The 18,297-nt window shown below is 51.0% G+C and overlaps 1 protein-coding gene across 5 annotated transcripts in view; it reads right to left on the bottom strand.

Moving 5' to 3' along the window:
- Positions 1–18,297, bottom strand: part of LOC144732707 (uncharacterized) — a 91,005-nt gene that overhangs the window by 60,973 nt on the left and 11,735 nt on the right. For 4 of the 5 annotated variants that reach the window (XR_013588227.1, XM_078614288.1, XM_078614291.1 and 1 more), the window contains exon 2: positions 1,799–1,855. Coding sequence is in view for 3 of the 5 variants with exons in the window: in XM_078614288.1 (XP_078470414.1) it covers positions 1,799–1,855 (57 nt within the window). In the remaining 2 variants the exon portion in view is untranslated. Of the gene's footprint in view, positions 1–1,048; positions 1,256–1,798; positions 1,856–18,297 lie in introns of those variants that run through there. The other variant, XM_078614290.1, reaches the window with a different exon arrangement.

The following is an 18,297-nucleotide window of genomic DNA, read 5'->3' as shown; positions in this document are numbered from 1 at the left end:
CGCGATGGTTGGAAACTTTGCAGGAATTTTCGTTTGAGATTCAATACCGTAAGCGGTCGCGTCACGCAAATGCAGACGCGCTCTCCCGATTGCCGCAGGGATCCACCTGTGCCTGTGCCTCTGGCACAGATAGATGTACGCGGGTTCCACAGCCCCCGCGTCCTGTCATGTCCGCTGTGGAGATGCCCGCGGCTTCCACGTGTCCGGAACCGGCCGATGGGGTTTCGAATTTGCCACGTTCCGTGTGGGTTCGAGAGCAATTGCTCGATGATTCGCTGGGGGCCTTGCGGAGTCGGGCTGCGAAGGAGAGGGGATATCCGTCGTCCGATGGGACGCCGGGAGCGGCTCTCCGTGACGGCTTGTTGATGTGGAGGGAAGGTTTGCACGATCGCTGGCGCCTTGTTGTGCCGTCGTCATTGCGATATGAGTTGATTCGAATTCTGCACGCTGAGAAGTTGTTACATCTAGGGGTGCAGAAAACCTTGTTGACGTTGCAGCGTGATTATTTTTGGCACGGCATGACGACTGACGTCGTCGGGCATATTCGGGCGTGCTCTGACTGTGCCCGGCGGAAGCCGCCTAAGCAACCGTATGTTCCCCCAGTGCAGTCGATACAAGTGTCGCGGGTTAACGAGTTTGTGGCGTTGGATATTCTGGGGCCCTTTCCCCCGTCCGCGCAGGGGAACAAATTTTTGCTGGTCGGGGTTGAATATCTTTCCCGCTGGCCGATGGCCTGGCCTTTGCCCGACCAGTCGGCGGCGTCTATCACGGATGCAAATCTGTTCGGGTATGTGATGGACAAGGGGGCGCCGGAAAGGTTGCTTACAGACCAAGGGCGGAATTTTTCTTCCAACCTATTGCGGGATGTGTGCGACACACTGGGGACTAAGAAAGTTCGGACGTCTCCCTACCATCCACAAACTGATGGGATGGTTGAACGGTTGAACCAGTCATACGGTTAGTGAGAAGCAGGCCGATTGGGATTTGTATATCCCTGGGGTGCTCTCCGCTTACCGGATGGCGCCACATGCGTCGACGGGGTACTCACCTTTCTTTTTGATGTACGGCCGTGAGAATGTGCCGTCTGTGGAGGTGCAACTTGGCACGCGGGCGAGGGGTCCTGTTAAGCCCCTCCCCGGTATATTCGTGACGCCGCTCGGCGCGTGGCGGAGGCGCGGGAGGCGGCCCGATTGGCTACGGCCAAAACCCAGGCCCGGAACGAACGTTGCGCCCGGTGCTCTCATCGTGGGTCCCCCTGGTGAGTGGGAGACATGGCCTGGCTCCACTGCCCACAGGTACCGGTGGGGACCTCCCCTAAGTTGCACCAACCCTGGCAGGGGCCGGTTGTGCTCATTGAGGTCCCTAGCCCGCAGTCCGCGCGCGTTCGAGTCGGATCGCGACGTTGGTACGTTCACACGTCCCAATTGAAACCCTACGTAGCCCCGCGTGTGGACTGAGTTGAGGAGTTGCTCGAGTCCTGTGGTGAGGACCTGCCAAATGAGGATCTCAAAAGATTATCTCAGAAGTAGCACTGTGACATCCACATCTATAGGCTGTTCCCTATGAGACGGGGGTTTCGCTCCTCTGCAAGAGTTCTGAATGGATGCATCACCTCATGATGTAATGCCAATAGCACAATCGGGATAACATTGCGTGGGGGGGGGGGGAGTGCAAAGTAAAAATGTTTAATAAATAGATTTAAATTGTATTCCATTGTAAATGCTGATCGATAATTAAATATGTGTACCTCAAAAACTCCAAATACATGAACAATGAAAGGCAGAGGAGCGTTTCGTACCTTTGAGCGGCCTTCTGTCCTTGGGATGCTGACAGCCCCAGCCTCCTGCTGAGGGTCCTGGGCGAGGGTAGGTGCACGGAGAGAGACAGACAGAGAGACAAAGAGACAGAAAGACAGAGGAGGTAGTTTTGGGGTAAGAACATCAAAATTAGGTACTCGCTATACAGGAATCCTCCAATATAAGTTGCCACATTATGCGTCATTTCGCATATACATTTGCCGATTAATTATGGAAGAAATTTGCTCATAAGTGTAATGTTTCGCAAAATGCGTTCTATAAAAAATGCACGACACAATGTTTGTGCAATTTTTTAATGAGGAACGCATGTGGTAAAAACGCACTATTTTGCTTTGTAATACCCTACTGTACGTGCATAGAACGTACCAGAGAAAAATCCCTCCGCGATGTGAAAGGGAGCAGTGGTGCTGTGGTGAGCGCACTGCACTATTAATCCTGACTCCCCAAGTTCGATTCTCGGCAATGGCTAACATAGTGGCGAGTGTTAACTGAACCATTTCTTGCCCTACTCTAGATCGAACAATCATTAAATGAGAATCGGTTTCAAAATTAACGCTAGTAAGACAAAGGCGGCCGGACTTGGTTCTGGCCACACCACGCTTGGCGGCCTTGACAAAGTAATCGCGAAGCATACTTGTCCCACGTGGTGTGTTAAAAGATTGCAGTGTTTCTAAGTGAGGGTCTATGTGTGTGTGTCTGTGTCTGCCACAGACACACCTCACATACACCCTCACTTAGAAAGGAGCTGTAGTATAGCGATTAGCTTGCTGCAATATGAACCCAGCGACCCAATTTCAATTCCTGCTCATGGCCAACACTAGTGACGAATATTTGAACCGGTCGACTCAGCCTCAAATGAGTAACTGGTGCGATGTCTGTTAAGGCTATATGGGGGGTCTTCGTCTGCTACATGGAGGCATATTCCTCCACATGGCAGAGGGAAGCTGGACTCGACAAGCAATTAAATGAGTATCTGATGCAGCTGGAACAACGAGCTGAAGAAGAGGCCAATGAAACGATACCAGTGACCACCACCACCACGAATACAGGCAGACCTCGCTTAGCGCGACACTGTGGAACACCGATTGTTATCGTGCTCTTTTTCCGGGAGAAAAAATATATATATAAGAAAATCTAAAGAGAGCTTATGAGAACATGCAACGCTGACCGAGAAAACATAGCCGCCCCCATAATTTGCTCAGCCAATAAGAGCGACGCACGACCCTGAGCCAACCAAACCAAATGTTATTACATTAATAATAATGACATTCATAATGCGCCAGATGTTGCACACAAGTCAACAACTCAGAGGCACGGAGCTAAGCTCAGGGCTGCTCGAAATCCTGACCCAGACAGATAGAGAGACCTTTAGATATTTTTTGAAAGTCAGAGTGCATTTGATGTTGCGGATGTTAAACGGGATTAGAAAGTTCCACACCGAGGGGGCGACAGCAAAGAACCGACTTGAGGCTGCAGGAGTATAGTGTAGTGTATAGTGTAGTGTATACTATATAGTAGTGCATAGTAGTGTAGTGTATAGTAGTGTATAGTATAGTGTATAATAGTGTAGTATGTCGTAGTGTGTAGTGGAGTGTATAGTGACATAGAGCTGTAACAGTTAGAGACCCCCACGGTGTCTGAAGCATGTTTTGAGTTATGCTGCTGCTGCGTAGGGTTCTACCATGAGCTTCAGTGCAAGGCGAGAGTAGTGTGGCGAGGCATGGTGGGGAACCGGTGGTGAAGGCACGATGACAAAGGCAGGCGATTTTAGCCGTTTAGCCCGGTGAGAACTCATGAGACCAGGATAGAGTCTCAGGCTCTACCTAAAAGAAACCTCACCACAGAAATTCAGACTGAGGGCATCGCTAAGGCCATCATGGACAGGTCCTGGAGCTCTTTGAGAGTGACCCCGGATTGGCAGTACAGCAGCAGCTCCTCCAACCTCGTCTCCCACCACTGCCTTGTAAGTGTAGTGGTGGTGTTGACGTGCGCCGACAGTGATGGATCACGGGGCGGCACGGGGTGCGGGGTTGGGCACGCGATGTGGGCGTGGTGTGGACGCGCGCGCCGGGAGTGAGGGATTACGGGGCGGCGCGGCGTGGGTGGTGAGGCGCGCTAACACGAGGTGGGAAAAGAGGATCGTAGCCAGCGCCCAGTGATTGGTCAAATGGGAGGGGTGCTCTCAGCGACGTCCGCAGGGGGACGCGCGAGAGCACTTGGGGTTGTTGTTAACCAGTTGAAGATCGAAGACGGAGTTGAAGAGGTAGTGCCCTGAGACCCCTAGTCCCGCCGTCCTTGTCGGGGCCGGGGCCCTGTGTGGCTCGGAGGCGAGACTGTGGGACCCGTGGTCCGACGCCCATGTGGGTCGGGACTGTGGGACCCAGAGTCGAGAGGGACACCCCGGCTGGGTGTGTTCCGAGAGGCTACGGGGCGTAAGAGCCCGTGTTGGTGTAGCCAGGAGAACCCTGTGGGGTAGGCTGGTGTTAGCCACCCGTGTAACTAAGTGGGTGTTAGTCACCCGAGTAACTAAGTGGGTGTTAGTCACCCGAGTAACCAAGTGGGTGTTAGTCACCCGAGTAACCAAGTGGGTGTTAGTCACCCGAGTAACCAAGTGGGTGTTAGTCACCCGAGTAACCAAGTGGGTGTTAGTCACCCGAGTAACTATAGTGGGTGTTAGTCACCTGTGTAACGAAGTTGGTGAATAAAAGAGTGTGCTACCCGTGAAGTCGTCTCCCGCCGAGTTACTACATTACAACTGGCGTCAGAAGTAAACCTGTCTTCAAGAAGAATGGATACTAGGAAGACTACCCGTACCCACGAGCGAGATCGGGAAGACGACGGCGTACCGGAGACACCAACCTCGGGAGGAGAGGACGAGGAGTTGCCGCCGATGCAGCACTTCGCGGCGATGGCCGACGCTCCGCTCGCCTCCGACACCAGCCTACAGGACGCACACTCCCGCCTGGCGAAGTTGCTGCTCGCCGCCGCTGCAATTTTGGCGGAAATCTCCGTTCCAGCGGGCGGAGGGACGGCTGCGGGGTTGGAGGAGGCAGCGCGGCTGGAGGGATCCCGCCAGAAGGCGCTTCGCGCCAAAAGTTTTGAAGTTGGCGCCGTTTTTGAGGGTCCGCCATCAATTGGCGGGAAGCGCGGACACCACGTGGGCGGAGATCTCCACTCAGCGCAGCCCGCGTCATCGGCGCGCGCCGGAGCTCTCCATTATGCGCCTGCAGACGGAGCCGACATTTTCTACAACCACAGCGGCGCGCGGGAAAATCGTTTCGACGACGACAACGACCGGGTCCTCCAGCAACGATTGCCCGCGCTGTCGGCGTTCAAGGCAGACGGGGGCGACTGGGGAGCCTTCCAACGAAGGTTCCTCGCACATCAAGAAATGTCGGGGTGGTCCGACACCACTGCCCTGCGCGCGCTGCCAGCGATGCTCGACGACGACGCGCTTGCAGCCTTCACATCTGCCCCAAGGTCGTCCCGCTCATCGCTCCAGGCCGCGCTACACCTAATGGCTAAGGTGTTCGGGCCGCCCTCGACCTGTCGCCACCATTTCTACGATCGGCGAAAGGTGGTTGGAGAAACAACGCTCGCCTATCGCACGGCGCTGCTCGCCCTGGCGGACGCAGCTTTTCCCCGCATGGACAAGGAGGGGAAGGACGCCATGGTGACGGAGCAGCTGCTGGCGTTGGCTCACGACTTGGGAGTCCCCATCAATACGGCGGACGAAATGGACATCTGCTCCCTGGGGATTGCCACGAGTATTCACGCTTACGAAGTCCTCAAGCGCAAGCCGACGGTCATCTGCGCATCGGCGGGGAACGCGGCACCGGCCGCCACGGTCGCCGAGCCTCAGCCTGCTGCGGTTCGGGAGGAGGCCTTCACCGTATCGAGACCGGGGGAGTGGAGAACGGGAGGTCGTTCGCCCACACGTTCTTCCCGCAAGCTGGAACAACCGAAACCTACGACGTCCCTTGTCGTCTGCTACAACTGCGGCCTTCGGGGTCACGTCGCGTCCGGGTGCCGGGCTCCGCGTCAGCGCGCCACGGGACCACGTCCGGACGACGACCAGGGCCACAAGTCATCCCAGCTAAGCCCGGCAAGTCGCGGCACCTCACACGCTCGGTCCACATACACGGCATGTTCGGGTCGCCGCTTGGCGGTGGGGGGACCGCGTATGGGCACCGGGGGTTCGTTTCGGCGAGGGGGGTTCGTACACGGCCCGAAAGCAGTCGAATGGTCCGAATTGGCCCACAGGATAGTGGCTGCGTCGGCCGGGTCGTCCGTGGTAACGGGGTTTATTGACGGGGTTGAGGTCCGGGTGCTTGTGGACACGGGTGCGTCGGCCACTATCATTTCGGACCTTATTTATAACATTCTTCCCGTCCAATGTCGACCCCTTCTGCCGGTGGATGTACCATTTTACGCGGCGAACGGGGGATTCTTGGGAATCATCGGCCAGATTCGGGCGACTATTTGTATTGGCGATATCAAATTGGCAGGTCCTATTTTTGTATCATCATCGCTGGCCGTTCCTTGTTTACTAGGTACGGACTTTCTGTCTAAAATGCCCATCAAAATTCTCATAGATCAGGCCTGCATTGAGCTTCCATCGGGACGGCGGGTTGCGTTTTTGACGAGTCCTACTAAAATACGCACGGTTTGTGCGACGGTGCAGGCGCTGGCAACTCAGACTGTACGGGTGCCCCCGGGATCACAAATGTTGGTACCCCTTCGGTTGAGAAAACCCCTCGGGGTGGATGCGGGGCACAGGGAGTTCTGTTGGGGCCGTCTAACAGAGCAAAAGGGGGCCTCGACTTAGCGGTAGCTCAGACCATGGTGAGGGGGGACAGTGAGCCGTTCGTTATGGTCCTGAATACGGGGTCGCGGCCGGCCGTAATTACACAGGGAATGGTGCTGGCTCACGCCGCGCCGCTACCCGTCGAGGAACAACTCGTTGCTCACGCGGATTCGAGTGTCGATACGCATCCTCAAAGTGAGGAGGAGACAGAGTGGTTGGACTCGTTGTGTGCCGGATCTAGTAACTTGTCCAGTGTGCAGTTGGGAGCATTGAGGGGCTTGCTACTCGAGTTCGCTGACGTGTTTAGCAGACACAAGTACGATATTGGCTGCACAGACCTGTTGCGCCACCACATAGCTACGGGGGACGCGGCCCCTATTCGACAGAATCCCTTCCGGCTCAGCCCAGCCGAGAAGGAGCATGTGCAGTCGGCAGTTAATGACATGTTGGCGGCCGACATCATTTCGCCCTCTTCCAGTCCGTGGGGTGCTCCTATCGTCCTGGTTAAAAAACAGGACGGGTCCTTGCGGTTCTGTGTCGATTTCCGCCGCCTAAACAAAATCTCAATGGCCGATGCGTATCCGCTCCCCAGGATGGATGAGTCGCTGGATGCCTTAGCGGGAGCAGTTTTTTTCGACGCTCGATCTGCTTTTGGGATTTTGGCAATTGCCCCTCGATGACGAATCGAAACCAAAAACCGCTTTCCGGACACCGGGAGGCCTATTTGAATTCAACCGATTGCCCATGGGCTTACATTCCGCTCCCGCCACGTTCCAGAGGCTCATGGAATTGGTTTTGTCAGGCCTCCAATGGGACACCTGTTTGATTTACCTCGATGATATCATCGTTTTCAGCCGGACTTTTGAGGAGCACCTCCAGCGACTGAGAGCGGTGTTCCTCAGGATGCGTTCCGCGAAGCTTAAATTTAAACCGGCTAAATGTTATCTGCTTCGGGAATCGGTCAGGTACTTGGGCCATATCGTTAGTCGTTCAGGGATCTTGACAGACCCTGCTAAGACGCACTGCGTCAGCTCATGGCCAACGCCAACCTCGGTCAGTGAAGTCCGCAGCTTCATAGGATTCGCCTCCTATTACCGTCGTTTTGTCAAGCAGTTTGCCACCATAGCCAGGCCCCTGCACGCTTTGACGGCTAAAGGTGTGCGGTTTCACTGGGGGCCGGAAGAGGAGGCTGCGTTCTGCTCCCTTCGTGACGCCTTGGTGCAGGCTCCCCCCTTGTGTTACCCCGATTTCACGCAACCGTTTTTGCTCGACACGGATGCCAGTAACACGGGTATCGGGGGAGTGCTCTCACAGGTGGTCGGGAGGGTCGAACGGGTGGTCGCCTACGGTAGCAGAGTTCTGTCCCCTGCGGAACAACGCTACTGCGTGACACGTCGTGAATTGCTGGCGATTGTTTTTTTCATACAGCAATTCAGGCCGTATCTTTACGGCCGTCATTTTACGGTTCGTACGGACCATGCGGCTCTCCAATACGCTATGCGGGTGGCGCAGCCATCCGGCCAATTGTCCCGATGGTTGGAGGTCCTTCAGGACTACCAATTCACGACGATTTACCGCAAGGGATTGCGCCACTCGAATGCGAATGCCTTGTCGCGGTTGCCGCCGCGCACGGAATGCGCATGTCTGCTGGGATCGGCGCGGTGTAAACCCCCTGTCGCCGTCCCCGCGGAAGTTGCGCTCGCCGCCACTGATACTACGGGGGTCGACGCTCCCACGGGGAGGGACTCACTGTTAGCGTTGCCTCTCATCGAGTGGGGCCGTCTCCAAATGGCCGACAGCTCCCTACTCACGCTACGTCGGAAGGTTGACGCTCCCGAGGGGGGGGAAACGCGGGTCGGTTCCTGGGTGTGCAGACAGGGCCTCTTGATGAAGTGGGACAACATGTCCCGGCGTCACGCGCTCGTTGTGCGATTTGCTATGCGGGGTAGGGTCGTTCTGGCTGCTCATGAACGACTCATGCATCTGGGTTTTCACAAAACGCTCGCCCTAATCCAGCGAGACTATTATTGGCCGGGGATGGGCAACGACGTGGCGAACATTCTTAAGGGATGTGTAGGGTGCGCCCAAAGGAAACCGCCACCAATAGCGGCTAATCCACCGCTGCAATCCATTCAGGTTTCGCGCACAAACGAATTGGTTGCGTTAGACATCTTGGGGCCCTTTCCCGCTACACCTAGGGGAAATAAGTTCCTGCTGGTTGGCGTAGAGTACTTCACCCGCTGGCCCATGGCATGGCCACTCGCCAACCAGTCGGCTGCGGCAGTGGCGAACGCCTTTGTCCAAGGTTATGTTTTGGACAAGGGCGCCCCTGAACGCTTGCTGACGGACCAAGGGAAGAATTTTTCGAGCGTTTTGTTGCGCGAGGTGTGCGACCTGTTGGGCACAAAGAAAGTGCGTACCTCCCCGTACCACCCGCAGACTGACGGAATGGTTGAACGTCTGAACAGGACGATTACGTCTATGCTGTGCCAACAGGTCTGCGACGATCAGGTTGATTGGGACTTACAGGCACCGGAGGTACTCGCGGCCTATCGAATGGCCCCTCATGCGGCGACGGGGTTTTCCCCATTTTTTCTTATGTATGGGCGGGAGGCCGATCCGGCCATGGACGTTCAACTGGGGATTTCCCAGCCACGTGCAAAATCTAAATTGGCAGACCACATCAAGTTTAATATCGCCAAATTGGCTGAAGCGCGAGAGGCTGCGAGATTGAATTCACAGTCTCGGCAGATCGCGAACCAGAGATTGCATGGACGGAGGGTGCATACGCACGATTGGAAACCAGGCGATAAGGCCTGGCTGCATTGTCCACATGCACCGTTGGCTACGTCCCCCAAATTGTTGAGACCGTGGAGGGGACCGGTGGAAATTGTGCGGGTTGCACGACCCCAGAGTATACAGATTAAATGGGAAAAACGCCGATGGTACGTGCACCCCTCCCGACTGAAACCCTACGCGGCACCGCGTGACCCCGTTTTGTGCCGTAACGACCGAGCGTGTGATGTGACCGTCGACTCGGGGAGGGATGTGTCGCAGGCTGATCCTCACGTGTCTCCACCTGACCCACCCCCAGGTGTCTCGGACCTGACGGCTGTTGACCGTCGGGAACCGGAACCCCGCGGCACGCGCGGATCCCCGATGCCTGGCCCGTGCCTTCCTGAACTGCCGGCGCCACCGGACGGTCAACCGCGTCTGGTGCCGTACGACGGACCGGCAAGGCGGACTCGGGCTAGGACACAACACTTTTCGTGAAGAAAAAAAAAAATTTTCAAACCCGAGCTCGCCGCCGTGTTCCCCCTCTGCCGGGGTAATGTCCCGTTCAAGGGACGCTTGGAAAGAATGGGACGCTGCACGAGTCAGAAGAAGAGAAAAAAAAAAATTTTGCATACACATTTATTGTTGTCACTCGCCGGATTGTACATATTGTTCTTGTTGTTGTAGTGGCATTTGCCGATTTTTGCGGATGGCGGTGTTCGTGTTGTGTTATGTTGTTATGTTTGTTGTTGTGTTACGGGGCACACATGGGGGGAAGGGGGTGTTGTATATTTTTATAGCAGCCGGGTCGGCTGCGAGCTATGTGGTAGGGGGTGATGTAGTGGTGGTGTTGACGTGCGCCGACAGTGATGGATCACGGGGCGGCACGGGGTGCGGGGTTGGGCACGCGATGTGGGCGTGGTGTGGACGCGCGCGCCGGGAGTGAGGGATTACGGGGCGGCGCGGCGTGGGTGGTGAGGCGCGCTGACACGAGGTGGGAAAAGAGGATCGTAGCCAGCGCCCAGTGATTGGTCAAATGGGAGGGGTGCTCTCAGCGACGTCCGCAGGAGGTGCATAAAGGGGGACGCGCGAGAGCACTCGGGGTTGTTGTTAACCAGTTGAAGATCGAAGACGGAGTTGAAGAGGTAGTGCCCTGAGACCCCTAGTCCCGCCGTCCTTGTCGGGACCGGGGCCCTGTGTGGCTCGGAGGCGAGACTGTGGGACCCGTGGTCCGACGCCCATGTGGATCGGGACTGTGGGACCCAGAGTCGAGAGGGACACCCCGGCTGGGTGTGTTCCGAGAGGCTACGGGGCGTAAGAGCCCGTGTTGGTGTAGCCAGGAGAACCCTGTGGGGTAGGCTGGTGTTAGCCACCCGTGTAACTAAGTGGGTGTTAGTCACCCGACTAACTAAGTGGGTGTTAGTCACCCGAGTAACCAAGTGGGTGTTAGTCACCCGAGTAACCAAGTGGGTGTTAGTCACCCGAGTAACCAAGTGGGTGTTAGTCACCCGAGTAACCAAGTGGGTGTTAGTCACCCGAGTAACTATAGTGGGTGTTAGTCACCTGTGTAACGAAGTTGGTGAATAAAAGAGTGTGCTACCCGTGAAGTCGTCTCCTGCCGAGTTACTACATTACATAAGGATTAGTAGAGTAGAATTCACTCATGGGTACAGTCCATACTACTTACTGATGTTATTACGGATCAGTGGACATTACCTAGTAAGCTAAAAAAATGGTTTAGTTTTAATTGTATATATTTTAAAGTGATTCGTTTACCTTGGCTATAATTTGCACCCCTATCGTGTTTCTATATTGTTTGTTATAATGTTCTGATCCGCCCTTACTGGACATCTGTGAAAAAGAGTGTGATAGCTCATCGGATTCCTCCAGTCTAAATAAAGATTCTGATTCTTTTAAATGTTTTAATGTTTACCATCTGCATTGTCAGCACTATTACCGATACCCCCAATGAAACCTTCATATATTGCTCATAAGAAAGAAATAACGCTGTGGGGGACGCATCCCTAAGTATACAATGATGGTATAATGACCCCATGAGCACTCACTTCTCCAGGAACGCATCTCAAGTGCGAAGCGAGGTGTCTCTGCACGGTATTCACTTTAAAAAATATTTTCAGAGGCTTTGATTCATTGGGAATTAGTGACAGAAATCTTCAGAGAGGATGATCCAAACAGAGAACACGGCTGTAGCATTAACAGCACATTAACCAGTGGTATTCACTGCTACTAACTGTTCCAGCAGAAGAAAAATGTTGTCTCGCTGTCTTTGGAAATATTTTTACAGGTAGGAACAGGTTCAACATTGCCCACCAGGGATTATTTGTCTGTCTGTCGTGCATATTCGTCTGTCGTGCACGAATGTGCTGTCCAATCAAGTTCCTACCTGCCCACTCCGAAGGAACGTGTTTTAAATGTTCTGTAATAAACCCAGAAGGTCTGGAGAAGAGGCTGAAGAGAGCCAAATTCCTCTGGTGAACATTCCTATGGCTGCAGTGTCATTGTAGATGGAGAGGAAGCCGATTTGTCTGCATAACTCCACCAATGCTTACCCCAAGATGCCTCAATAAGCAAGCTCTTCAGCCATCTCTGGTAAGTTGTATTTAATTATCACTATAGGTTTGTTAAAATATGCCAAATAAAAATCATATGCATATTTGTACAGTGCATGCCATTGTGTCATGCATTTTTTTTACATAAATGTCTGCCAGGAACGCAACCCCTGATTGTAACATTATGTCTATTGAAAATAAGGGTTAACTTTAAGAAATTTTGAGTTAAGTATCGGGGGATTCCTATGCAAGAGTAGTGACATAAAATGGGTCACTACGGCGCCTAGCGCCAGTTACTGATAGAGAGGGGAACTGGGAGTGTAGTAGCCCTCTCTGCCAGTAAGGCATGCAATGTCATGGAACAGGTCCATAGGGGCGTAGTGCTGGTGGCTGACAGAAAGGGGGCATCCGAGGACGTAGCAGCCTGGTTGGCTGGCAAGGGCACGTGATAGGCCAGGGTAAGGATGTGGGCCTAAGGTGACAGAAGGGACACGTGGTGTATGGCCCAAAACCTTCTTGTAGGTTCCGGAAGCAGGTGTGGTCGAGGGCGGAGTCAGGCCACGCTGGGGGGCATAAAAGGGAGGTCCCGAGGCTGGGTCAGGGCTGTCTGCTGGAATGGAGTCCTCTGTGTTACGTCTTCCCCTGGGTCTTCGGTTTTCTTGCTCGGCATAGTGTGTCAGGCAGTGTGCCGACTGTCCAGACCCGGTTTAAATAGTTATCCCGTTGTGGTCCATAGAATAAACGTGTTGCCTCCTGAGTTAGTGTGCGTCTCTCAGTGAACCCACTACACAAGCAACGATCCACCTCCCTCTGGAGGATTTGATGAATTGCTATGATTCTGGGTCACGATATTTATCAATTGTTTTTGGTCTGGTTCGTACCAGCTTTTCATTTGTATTGTTTTTTATTGTCATTGATTCCCAACAGAAGTTATCCTACGGAAAAATATATCCTGCCATAATAAGATAGAAATTCCACCACTAGTCCAACTTTGCCAAATAGCATGATTATCCCTGCTCCAATGGGGAATGGCTCAGCTTTCACCTTTGGCTCAGTAGTGTGAATTCCACATGACACTGGTCAGAAGCAGGTTTTCCCACATGAGAACTGCTAAAACTCCACAGAGGCAGTACTTAATCACCAGGAGAATTTGACAACAGTGATCATCTCAACACAAAGTCAATGACCAAATCATCAAACATGCATTCGACTTGATCACATTTGGAAGCTAAGCAATATTGAGTCTAAATAGTGCTTGTATGTGTAGTGTCTTAAAAAATTACTCACACCGACACGTTGTAACAAGTCACCTGCTTACACTTTATTCACCTATTCTTGCACCAGTTGTAGGCACTCCTATAACTATCTATACAGTCACTTGTGTTTAACCTCTCCCCACTCTTATCTAACTTTCACCTCCCTTATCCTGCACTCAGCAGCTCTGCTCTCATCGACTCCACACACAGCGTCTTCACACACAGCAGCTTCGCACACAGCGTCTCCACACACAGCGCCTCTGCACACAACATCTCCGCAAACAGCGTCTTCGTACACAGAAACTCTACACCTCCACCACTGCCCTCACCTATGCTCCCTCAGACCCGCTCACCCGTCTGTCCCAGGCAGGGGGTTCAGCCATCACCTGCCCGGCGACGGCGTGAGGGTTGAGGTTGCGTTGACGGCTGGAGCGGCGAGATGTCTTCACACTTGGTCCCCAACAACAGCTCCTCACTCCGCTCACGTACACGACCTTATATTCCTCTGCTAAATATCCGAGACCTCTCGTCCTTCTCTTTAAGCTCTCGCCAGGCTGGCGCCTGTCGACCCATCAATCAACCCTTATCTCCCCTCTCCCTGGCAATACCTCCGGTGTGTCAGCGTGCACAACCGTCGACCCCGTTTGCACCTACTTCGCCCCTTACAACTGGCGGTTTGTCTGTGCAAACCTCGCGCGCACCTGTTTGCCCTCAGTTGCCCTCGGTTAACTGTGTGCACCGCGTATTTCACTACACTACATATGGATAAACACTATGCATAAAAAACAGGTGCTATATGCTTGTGGGGCTACATGGTAGGCAATTCAGAAACATCAATTTCTGTACAAAATCAATTACTTCGTAATGCTTTTGCTGTTCCTTTGGCAGTGGTGAACAAGCCAATACAACAACAAACTTACACGGATCAATAGCTCTGCCTTGAAAAGAAAACCTAGATATATGTATTTCCCTCATAAGTCACTGTCGTACTTTACTTACACACTCTTATGTCTCCTTCCATTACACCGCTCCGCTCTGCGTTTTTCCCTTATAGAACTTCTCCTTGCAACCTAAATATTAACTCACATGTGTCCCCCCTGGATATCTGTAGCGACCATTGCTGGGCTGTCTTCATCCTAAAGGTCCTCTTAAAGAGAAACTGTCAATGACCTTAAGTACCCCTTGGTTGCTTTCACTCCCTCCAATAGCCTCATAAGTGCCTCCTTGTTTGGTAAAATATCTCTCGGTGTTGCTGCTCCACGTTTCTGGAATACCCCTTGCAACTCATCTACAGCTTGGTTTCTTCCCTTCACTCTCAAACCCCGCCCCCCACCCCCCCCCCCGTAATGCCTCCAATTAAACCAAAACACAGAGCTTACCTGCACCTATAGCTAGCTTTTTCTGGCGCCTCTTGCTCTCACATGTGTTTTAAACAGATGACAATATATTAAAAACTCAGCTGCCCGGGTTTTAACCAGATCCAAATCGTGTGACTGTATTACTCTTATTCTTTTATCCCTGCACTGGCTCCCTGTAAAGTACAGAGTCGACTTCAAGATTCTGCTTCTCACGTATAAGGCCTTGAATGAGCTGGGCTCCTCCTTATCTCGCCAATCTGCTCAAATATTATAAACACTACTGCAACTTAGAACAGATGATTCTCGTCTACTTATCATTCCAAAGACAAGACTGTGATGATGTTCGATGGGAGACAGAGCCGTCTGCAGCCAGGCTCCGCGATTGTGGAATCCCCTTCCTCGGATCATTAGGGATTGATTCTGAGTCTGTTACTTTTAAAATCAGTCTTAAAACTCACCTATTTGTACTTGCAGGCTTTCCCTGTCACTTAAGATTTTATAAAAATATTCTGCTGTCTAATTGGATTACTCTGGAATTATTATTCGTATTTATCAGTTATTTTTACTGGAATATCGAGAGTTGTTTTTGATATTGTTATTATCAGCTTTCCATTTCGCTTACATTTTATCTATATCTGTGAGTGTAGTTATATTGTTATGTTACAGTGCTTTGAGATACTTCAATATGAAAGGCACTTTATAAAATAAAGGTTATTATTATCACATGTTGGCAGTTAACAGAAGCAGCACGCTCGATTCCCGAGTTCACGACTTGATGACGTCTGAGTGAAATGTCGTTATACGTTTGGTGTTAAATTCAGTCTTCAAAAGTCTCAAGCCACCGGTGAGGAGCTGAATTGGTTAAAATATGATCGATACATTGGCATGTTTGAATAACATCTGTGTAATCATGACAGTCCCGTCAGGTTGTGGAGGGTTGATGACAAGAAATTTTACACAAAACTACCATATGGCCTTACCCAAACTAAACATGGGTCACGTGGGTTATTTTACCATACTTAACCACGTTGGTCAGTTCAGGTTGGTGAATATGGGAAGCATAGACATAGTTTGAGTTTATTTCTCTTCTTATTAATATTATCCTGTTTAGCCAGTTTCCCGGGTATGTTAGAAGGGAGATCCATGGTGCATGACCACAGCAGCAAAAAAACAAATGACAAAAACTTCAACACAGCAGAGAAACCAGGACAGGGTCTGTAACGAATATTACACAACTAACAAGGTACAGTAGATGATCGATTATTCGGGGGGGAGGGGGCGCCGGATTTTCGAATAACGCTGGATAATCACTAATCATTATTAAAAATAGCTTATTTTTGCACATTTTTGCATGACATTGTTTGTTGTAAATGTTATATATGTTTGTCTTTGAAATTTGTTTACTATATGAAATTGGCATAAATAAACATACAAATATACAAAAGTTTAACACGTAGGCTTTCGCGACCAATATTATTCATAATCAACGTTTTTGGGTTTAGATTGCGTCATTTATAAATGTGTCGTAACCCTCCACCACCCGACACGGCCAATCAGTAAAAAAAGTGTCACGTTGACAAAAGACAAATAGTTCACTGCTTTAGCCCACCGGTGTGTTGAAGCGTGAAACCACAACATTTACAATTTGAGTACAACGTTTCGCTGGTAATTGCATCCAGCATCATCGGGCAATTCGCCAGAATGGTGAGGCTCTCCTCTGTCTCCCGTTCTTATATAGAGCAGCAGCAGGGTGACGTCATCATTAACTCATTAACTCATCAGGTGCAACGATTTGAGGGGGGGGGGGGTTATTGTAATTATATACTAGATTAGTAATCAGGCAGTTGTTACGATGCGAGTTGTAGATTAGTAATCATTTGGAATGTGTTTTATTGTGATTATGCTACGTTAGTAATCAGTTAGTTATTATTTGTTTCTTTCGGTTAAGTCACGTCTAAAGATAAAATAATAAATTAAATTAAATAATTTATTATTTTATCTTTAGACGTGACTTAACCGAAAGAAACAAATAATAATTCCTGCAGTCACGAAAGTTCTAAAATTAAGATTAATCAGTTAGTGTTTGTTTCCCCTATAAGGAATTGTAATGTATCTCATTTAATAATAAGCTTCCAGGCCACACTAAGCCTGTAGCTGTCTGAGTGATTAAAGTTATTTCTGTTTCTCTCAATTTCAATGGATTCTCTAATCAGTCTTTGCCAGTAGTAACTAGTTTTACACAACACTTCAACGTTGTCAAAATCAATTGAGTGTCCCTGTTGGCAAGCATGTTCTGCCACTGCCGACAGTTGTGTTTGCGATAGTTAAATATTTCTCTGGTGTTCTTTTAGTCTTACACTAATGTTACGCCCTGTCGGTCCAATATAGCACCTGCCACATAAACAATTAATCCGATATATACCTTCTGTTGATAATTTAGGTAATTCGTCTTTAGTTCAAGTTACTAGTTGTTGAATTTTGTGTACTGTACCAAATCTTACTGTAATGTTTTGCTTTTGCAAAACACGGGCTAATTTGTCAGTTACTCCTGAGATAAATGGCATTTTTATTGTTTTAATAATCTCATCGCTTTCAGCAGTGTTGCTTTGCGATCGTGATTTGGCTTTTAGTGCTCTGTTAATTTGAGCATTATTGTAGCCATTCTGTCTTAGTGCTTCTTTAACATGTTTAATCTCTCTCACTAGACTTTCACCATCTGACACTGTTTTAGCTCGATGTATGAGCGTCTTGATAAGAGAGGATTTCTGAGCTGGGTGATGATGGGAATCTGCATTCAGATAGGCATCAGTGTGCGTTTGCTTTCTGTAAACGCTGTGTGTTATTTTACCATTTAGGCCATGCCCAATGCACAAAACCCGGCCATTCAGTTCACCATGGAAATGGAGGTGAATAACACACTCCCGTTCCTGGATATTTTACTTGGGCATGGCCTAAATGGTAAAATAACACAGCGTTTACAGAAAGCAAACGCACACTGATGCCTATCTGAATGCAGATTCGCATCATCACCCAACTCAGAAATCCTCTTTTATCAAGACGCTCATATATCGGGCTAAACAGTGTCAGATGGTGAAAGTCTAGTGAGAGAGATTAAACATGTGTAGGGGTTATTACGGGGAGAAGGGCGGACAGAAAACACAAGGGTGTTTGCACCCACACACGGGTGTCTACATCCACGTCCGCAGCCGTTAACCCTGGGGGGCCATGGGGGCGATGTGATCCCCCATAACTCCACCCCTCGGAGGGGATTCCTATAAAAGGCGGGGAGCCAGAGAGCTCGGGGCCAATGTGGAAGAAGCTTACCAGTGAAGTCTGAAGACCGGCAGAATAGGCCCTGGGACTCCCCTGTCTCGCTGCCCTTGTCAGGGCCGAGCAGGGCAAGCCAGTGGCGCGGCCCCAAGAGCTTCTGGACCTCTGCTCTTGTAAGAGCAAGGCCGGGTTAGCTGGGTGCCGGGATCCGTGCTTTACCAGGGCCGGATCAGATAGCCTCCCATATCACTATTAGATGAGGACTGGGAATAGGACAGGGGAAATAGTGCAAGGGGTGTTTTCCCATCTAGTACGGGTGAAGGGGCCGTTACCCCTTCAAGTATTGTTACTGCCCTTGAGTTGAATAAAAGAGTGTGCCTCGACTCCGTCGTCAGTCTCCCTGGAACTCACTACATCTGGCGTCAGAAGTGGTCGAAAGAATGG

The sequence above is a fragment of the Lampetra planeri genome, chromosome 43 (assembly GCF_965212315.1).
Source record: "Lampetra planeri chromosome 43, kcLamPlan1.2.h2, whole genome shotgun sequence".
Classification (NCBI taxonomy): Eukaryota; Metazoa; Chordata; class Hyperoartia; order Petromyzontiformes; family Petromyzontidae; genus Lampetra; species Lampetra planeri.
This window is presented reverse-complemented; position numbering and strand designations above follow the sequence as displayed.